Source organism: Gobius niger (genome assembly GCF_951799975.1).
Source record: "Gobius niger genome assembly, chromosome: 20".
NCBI lineage: Eukaryota > Metazoa > Chordata > Actinopteri > Gobiiformes > Gobiidae > Gobius > Gobius niger.
This window is the reverse complement of record NC_136871.1, coordinates 15,589,143-15,596,372: the sequence shown is the minus strand read 5'-3', so window position 1 is coordinate 15,596,372 and position 7,230 is coordinate 15,589,143. Positions and strand designations below refer to the sequence as shown.

Sequence of the window (7,230 nt, the reverse complement as noted above, 5' to 3'; positions counted from 1 at the left end):
TCTTTTACTTCGTGGCTCACTGTGAGGCCTTAAGATGAGAAAGTACTGACATGTTATACATTTCCTGAATCCTCAGAGTCTAGAGAGTTCCCCAGTATCAAACATTTGTCTCTGTGATGTTCCTTGAAGAAACAGCGTTAAACATAGTAAAACTGTTTTTGTGAAAATGGTGAAAAAACGTCCTCAGGTTTGTGTTTGAGGAGCTTTGGTTACCACGGTAATAGTCACAGAGTAGTACATTTGGGCTCAAATGAAACATGAAAATGTCTTCTTTACAATGATACCAAATACAATGTGTAAATCAGTATCTAATGGGCTGGAAATGGCCTCAACCAAAATATGGACCAGTGTCAAAAGCGACTTTTTTGACAAGGGGGTGGTTCACTTCAACAGCTGAAAACTATGATAAAGCTGTAACTCTGAAAAGGCTATCATGCAAAAATATAAACCTCAGACATGGACCTGCTTAAAAATCAATGATAGCCTTTGCCACCTTTTCGGTACTGATATGCCAGATTTTGGGGTTTGGCCCATGGACTAATTCTCCGGCACAGACTGGTTGGACAGAACCACACGCAGGGCTTCCTTAACGGATCGAATTTCCCTCTCCCACAGGCCGCCATGATGTGGTGCACCAGGAGGATTGAAATTGAAGATGATTTGTTGAGTTTTTAATTGCTCTTGAAGCTCCGGTACCATGTCGGTAAACGCCCTCCTCAACTCTGCATATCCTCCACGGAAATTTGTGCCGCAGTCAGCAAAAAGTTCATAAGGTTGGCCTCTTCTCGCTATGAATCTGCGGAGCGCCATGAGGAAAGCATCGGCATCCATGCTTTCAATAAGGTCCAGATGAACGCATCGAGTGGTCATACACTTGAATATGATGCCCCAGCACTTCGCAGTTCGCCTCCCAACCTTGGTATGAAACGGACCAAAGCAGTCGACGCCCGTTGACCAGAAAGCAGGTTTAAAGAGCCGAAGCCGAGCCGGAGGCAAGTCTGCCATCTTTGGAACTTGAGGAGAGGCACGCCATTTTTGACATTCCTGGCCTGTAAAGCGGACATTTCAGCTGGAAAACTTTCGAGTTGGGCTTGCTTTATAAGGACAGTCTCAGCGGTGATGGCAGGGTTGGACAACGTTGTGGTGTCAAGGGTGGAAAGGGCTGCGTGAATAGCGTCTTTCCAAGTGGTACAGGTGGATAAGTCAACAGTCGTGGCTGTGGACTTGGCAGAAAGTGTGAGCAACCTCGTGACTTTGACTTCAGTCAGGTCTTCTTTACTCCTAGCAGGAAAGACTGGCCATTGTGACTGGTTTTGAAGCAGGAATGGTGGCCCAAGATTCCAGCGTTGCTGCTGAATCAAGTCTGACAGGGTCTTGCCTCTTGTGAGGTCGTCAGCTGGATTCAGGGAGCTTGCAACATACTTCCAGTCCTCTGGTTTGGTCAAGTCTTGGATTTCAGCGATACGGGTGCCAACAAAGACTTTATATCGACAGGAGTCGGACTGGATCCATTGTAGTACTGTGGTAGAATCACTCCAGAGACACACTCGCTGGATTGGCACGCTGATCTCCTTTTGCAGAAGGGTAACCAGTTGGGCCCCACTCACAGCAGCACAGAGTTCCAAACGAGGCATGGAGAGTTGGCGACGAGGTGCGACCCTAGACCGGGCCATGACAAAGGAGAGGGATACTTGTCCAAAGTGATCTTCGGAACGGAGGTAGGCAACTGACCCATACGCCCTTTCGGATGAATCACAAAATACATGCAGCTCTCTACAAACATTCGAAAGCTCCAGAGTTGTGGATTCATAGCAGCGATGGAGGGTCACTTGGGGGAGCTGCTCAAGTTCGCTGTACCAAGAGTTCCATCGAGTCAGCAGGCCAGAGTCCTCAATGGGATCATCCCAACCTTTAGGACGAGCCCACAAGTCCTGGACAAGGATTTTCGCCCTGGTCAGGTAAGGAAGAATGTATCCTAAGGGATCATATTGGCTGGCAAGGATGCGATAAATGTCCCTTAGAGTTGGAGGAGAAAGACTTGGAGAGTCAGGAACCTTGCCTTTGTAGGTGAAGACATCGGTGCGACAGTTCCAACGGAGGCCAAGTGTTGGTTCCTGTGGATCATTCGTTGTGTGGGAGAGCCAAAGGTCACAAGAACTGGAGCGAGCAGCAGAAGGAAGATGTTCGACAACGGAAGGGTCGTTGCTTCCCCATTGGCGGATCTCGAAACCTCCAGTAAGCAGGAATGGACGCATGTCATTAACAAACTGTCGAGCGGCGTCTGCTGTCGGAAAGCTTTGCAAGCAGTTGTCCACATAAAATGCTTGCTCGACGGACTTGCGGAGATCATGCTCTGGTTCAAGGTGGTCCTTGGCAAGACGCTGGAGAGCATAAATGGCACAACAAGGACTACAAGCGGTACCGAAAGGTAAGACTTGCCACTCATAGACGCTTGGTTCCTCTGGTTCTAGGTTTCTCCAAAGGAAGCGGAGTAAGGGGCCATCCTCAGGGAGCAGGCGTACTTGGTGGAACATGGCCTTGATGTCCCCAATAACTGCCACTTGGTGCTGCCTGAAACGGAGAAGCACACCAAGTAAAGTTGGGCCAAGGATGGGACCAGGTAGGAGGCAATCATTCAAACTTAGTCCTTTATGGTGGTAAGAGCAGTTAAACACCAGCCTATGTTTACCGCTGTGCTGGGTGACCACGTGATGTGGAAGAAACCAGGATTCAGAGCTAGAAACAGAGTCAGGATCTACAGGGAGGACATAACCAGCCTCAAGAAGTTTCTCAATCTCTTGGCAGTGCACCTCAGCAAGAACCTTATCTTTTTTGAGACGTTTCTCGGTCCGCTTCAGAACAGGAAGAAAGGAAGTTACGTCGGTACTGAGAGAAGGAGATTGAGGATGGCGGAGCAAAGGAGTTGCATATCGCCATTGACCCTTGACATTGACTTTCTGGGTCCTAGAGTCCAACAGAGCAAGGGAGTACTGATCTTGTTTCGAACGGGTCACGTCCTTTTCATTCTGCCGGGGTAAACTGTCCAGTTGCCAGAGTTTCACCACGTTTCTCATTAACTCGTTTGAGAAAGGGGTAGCGGTGAAGTAGCATTGGGTGTCTGGAACAGAGGTAAAGTTGGCAGAGGAAGGACCTTGGAGTGCCCATCCAAGGGCAGTACAGACTCCTGAAGGGCTACCAGAGGGACCAAAATGCACAGGCTCAATCGGGACTATCAGATGATGATGATCGGAACCTAGTAGCACCAGAGGTTGAACGCCAGTGAGTGAGGATAAAGGTAGGTCTCTCAGGTGTGGGTACCGCTGCTGTAGAGCAGCAGTAGGACAAGAATGTTCCATAAGATTCAGAATGTCTGCTGTGAAAGCATTCTTCACCTCATATTTGATGGAACAATCGGTGAAAGGTGAGATGGAGAAGTTCACTCTGGACCCCTGCACCTGAAGGACATCATGGCGAACCGTTTGCAGATTAAGGACTTCAGACTCCCCGGAAAGGTTAAGTGCAGTTACAGCAGGAGAGAGAATGATAGACCTTTCGGACCCATCGTCTAAAATGGCATAGGTTTCAAGACGACGTTCGTGGCCATACAAGACCACAGGGACCACCTTCAGGATGACTCGAGCAGAGCGATTTGGGCGGTCAAGGTAAAGATCAGGAGTGGGAAGGCTGACCATCATGCAAGCATTGCCAGCAGCAGGCAAAGTGTCATGCAGAATGGTCAAATGAAGTTGATCACAAGTACTGCAAGGTTTCTTAAGTGTACAAGTCTCTGGGGAATGTTTCCGGCAGCACCTCCAACAGCGGTCGTTATCCCGTATCCAAGAGCTCCTTTCCGAGGCTGTCATCTTACTGAATGTCGAGCAACTGTTCAGAAAATGTTCCTTGTTGTTGCAAAAGGGACAGTAAGGCTGAAACTTCGGTTTGCGGGCAGGCTTCTTCGCGGGAATAGCTGCAACGCTCTGAGGTTTAGAAGGTGGCACTTCTGTAGACAGATACATAGTAGCTGGTTTTACAACATCTTTGAGAAGTGGTTTTGGCTGGTTTCTCACCTCTCTTCTGTCCCCTTCAGATGCAGTAACAGTGTTGTGAGACAATCGGCGGGCATGAGCCTTTGTTTGAAGCCATGCTGACAGGTCGATCAATGTGTAGGTACGAGAAATGTCTGCACCCAGGATGCCCTTCTGTATGCAGTGCTCCACAAAGGAATCACGGAAAGATGCTGGCAATTTGCCCAATAGCCTGTCTACATGAGACCCACAGTTTAACTCAGTGCCATCCCTGCCTTCAATGGAAAGAAGCAACCCCACAAGTGACTGCACAGCCAAAGCAAACTCCTCAAAAGCGGACACATCACCAGCTTTTACTGGTGTGGAGTTGAGGATTTGGGCAATTTCGTTCTGGATTAGTTGACGTGGTTGTCCATAGCGTGAATTCAGAGCCCACATTGCAACAGTGTAAGGTTGTGGATGATGGATGTAAGCCCTGGCTAGTTTGTATGCAGGGGGATGCTTAAGTCTTTCAAGCAGAATTTGGTATTTGTATTGCTCAGACAGGTGCGGATGGTTACCGAGAATGCTATCAAAGGCCATTTTGAGCAGTAAAAAGTCACTTTCCCTACCAGTCTCGAAATGGGGGAGCTGCGGCTTAGGAATCCCATAGGACGAGGATATCAGGAGCTCCGCCATTGTTGGAGCACCACCTGCCTGTTGTCCTCGCACTTGTGGATTCGGAGGAACATAGTAGTTGGAGGTGTCGTGGGAGGCGGTTGGCTGCCGATGATCCCTGTCGGATAGCCGAGTGTCTTGTGCTGAAGAGGGGCCTGAGGCTCTGTCCTGGGTTGTTCTCCTGGAGGGCAGATGGGATGGTTTGGACCGAGGAGGAGCGGAAGGGGCTGTCACTGATGTAGTAACTGGGAGAGAAGTCATTAGAGGAGCGGAGGGAAAAGGTGCTGGCAGACCTGCATCTCCCAGGCTGAACAGGGATGAAGCTGCTCCCTCTGCTGGCTGTAGCTTGGACAAGCTGGTACTGGCGCGCTGTTCTAGGCCAACACCTGGGCCATCGAAGTAGAGGGACAACATCTTCGCCTCCTCCAAGTCCCGCTCCGCTTGTCGTATTCTCCTATCCCTTGTCATCCGATTGGAGAGGTGCTCGCGGGCCAAAGAAGCTTCACGCGCTTGCTCATCCAGTCTCCTCAGATGTTCTTCTGCCTTTTCCTCCTCCTGCTGCTGTTGACGAAGTTCATCCAGCTCCATATGCCTTAATCGCTCCTCCAGTTGCGCAAGGTGTGGCGCATCGAGAGACTCCTTCAAGGCTTCAACTGGCTTTTGACTGCGTGAAGAATGGCTTGAATGAGAGCGCGACTCCGCATGTTCAGATGTGCGGTGATAATCATCATAATGTGCAGGGAACAGACTGACCTTGTAGTCCTTGAGATATGAAGGCATCCTCCTCTGCCTACAGCTGCTTCTCACACTAGGTGCAGGATAAGTGGAGGATTGTTTAGGCCTGGCCCCCAGTTGGGGGTATGGAACTGAAGAAATGGGGTCAACAGAAGAACCACCCACATGTAGGCCAAGGTCCGAGCCATGTTGGATCGGTGCAGAAGTGGGGTTAGGTTCGGATAATGCTGTTGCTTCAGCTTGGGTTTGGAGATCCAGCTCCTCTGTTTCCAGTGGTAGAGGAGCAGATGAAACAAACTGGGTTGCCTTATCCATCTATAGGGTTTTAATATCCGGCTCGAAGGACCATTGTAAATTTTGTGACTCTGGTAAATGTAAAACCCATAGATGGACAGACAGGCGGGATGCAAAGGATCAGTTTTTAGTGAGTTTATTTTTTCCAGTCTTGGTTCGTTTACGTTTCTTTTTGCCTTCAGAGCAAGAAGCGTAGTTTCTTTTGATTTCTTTTTGCCTTTAGGGCATGAGACATGGTTTTTATCTCTGAAACAGAGGAGATGGAACAATTAGAAATCACATTGAGTCCAATATGAGTTAACAAAGCAACAGAAATAAGGTCTGGTCAAAACATAGTAAAACTAGTTGAGACATGGATAAACAGACATATGGTTAACAAAATGAACATGAACTTACAGGACGCATGCTCAGCATGAAGGCAGTGAAATGACAGAACAATGGAGTGCAGGGTCATATATAGGTGGATGATTGCTGATCATCAGCAGGTGGTGGAGGGCGGAGTGAACTGGGAAGGTGTGCTTGATTTATCCACCATCTAGGTGGATGTTCAGGGACTCCTTGGATGATGGGAATTTCTCACAGGCGTGTTATTGGCCTTAAGGGCATCTCGCGTATCCCAGGTGAACGGATGGGACCGCGAGGACACTGACAGTCTGAAGCGTGACTTGGTCAGCTACTCTTTTAAATGTTTTTAAACTGTGACGTGAGTGCCAAGTGGTTGCCTCAAAGTGGATGGCTCAGACCCATCCAGGTAGCGGTAGGTAGGGTGAGATGTAGGGACTGCTGTAGCAGCAGGGCCCGCTTGTTCCTCAACTACTGACAGCGTATCATACGCGGCCGTTATTACTGCACCGTGTAGTCCAAGCAGGAATCATTGGGTGCGAATTTTGGTGTGGTTCATTTGCATGGCTCAGCTTATAGCCTTAAGGGCCCCTCGTCAGCATCGAATCTTGTGTTTAGATGAGGCAGCTGCATGCACGGATTTTATGTTTGTTCGTCAGGGCGTGGTCGAGGTTTGATCATCCTGTAAGAGGAGTGCCTCACTGTGTCGTTCCCACTCTGCACGTATGTAGTATGGATGGTTTATGAAACTTTATCGTCGGGACGCCGTTACCTTTGGGGAGGTGAAATGTGGCAGTATGAATGATGCGTGGTTGCCTGCGGGGTATAAATAGGGCAGCATTCCCCTTTGTTCGTCCCACCTGACCTCTCCCCTCCGTGACGTCACCCGCCGACCAGGAGCTAGCATGGCTGTCAGAGCTTCGTGTAACATGTATGAAGATTGTCGCTAAGAACGAGGAAATGTCACTGTCTCAAGGCGTCAAGCCCAGTGTTCGGAGCATGCGGTGTAGCATGTGCTCTCGGTGAGTGGCAATGAGATCATTATTGTTCGTAACTATCAGTTGTGCGCTGAGCTAACACTAGCATTGTTTGTAGCTTCTCGGCTGTGCGAGGTCGGCGTCGCGGCTGTAGCCCTCGCGTGTGTGTGTGTCTGGATGTGTCACAGCCACCCGGTATG

General features: G+C 49.3%; 1 protein-coding gene across 1 annotated transcript; it reads right to left on the bottom strand.

The window, feature by feature from the left end:
* Positions 1-866: 866 nt before the first annotated feature.
* On the bottom strand, positions 867-5,832 carry LOC306979478 (uncharacterized protein; the record flags this gene model as incomplete). The annotated part of the gene is made up of 2 exons (XM_079578431.1): positions 5,436-5,832; positions 867-5,346 (listed from the first exon to the last, which is right to left on the bottom strand). Exon 2 carries the CDS (start codon positions 5,268-5,270, stop codon positions 867-869), a length of 4,404 nt encoding a protein of 1,467 aa, XP_079434557.1. The 5' UTR covers positions 5,271-5,346; positions 5,436-5,832.
* Positions 5,833-7,230: the final 1,398 nt, after the last annotated feature.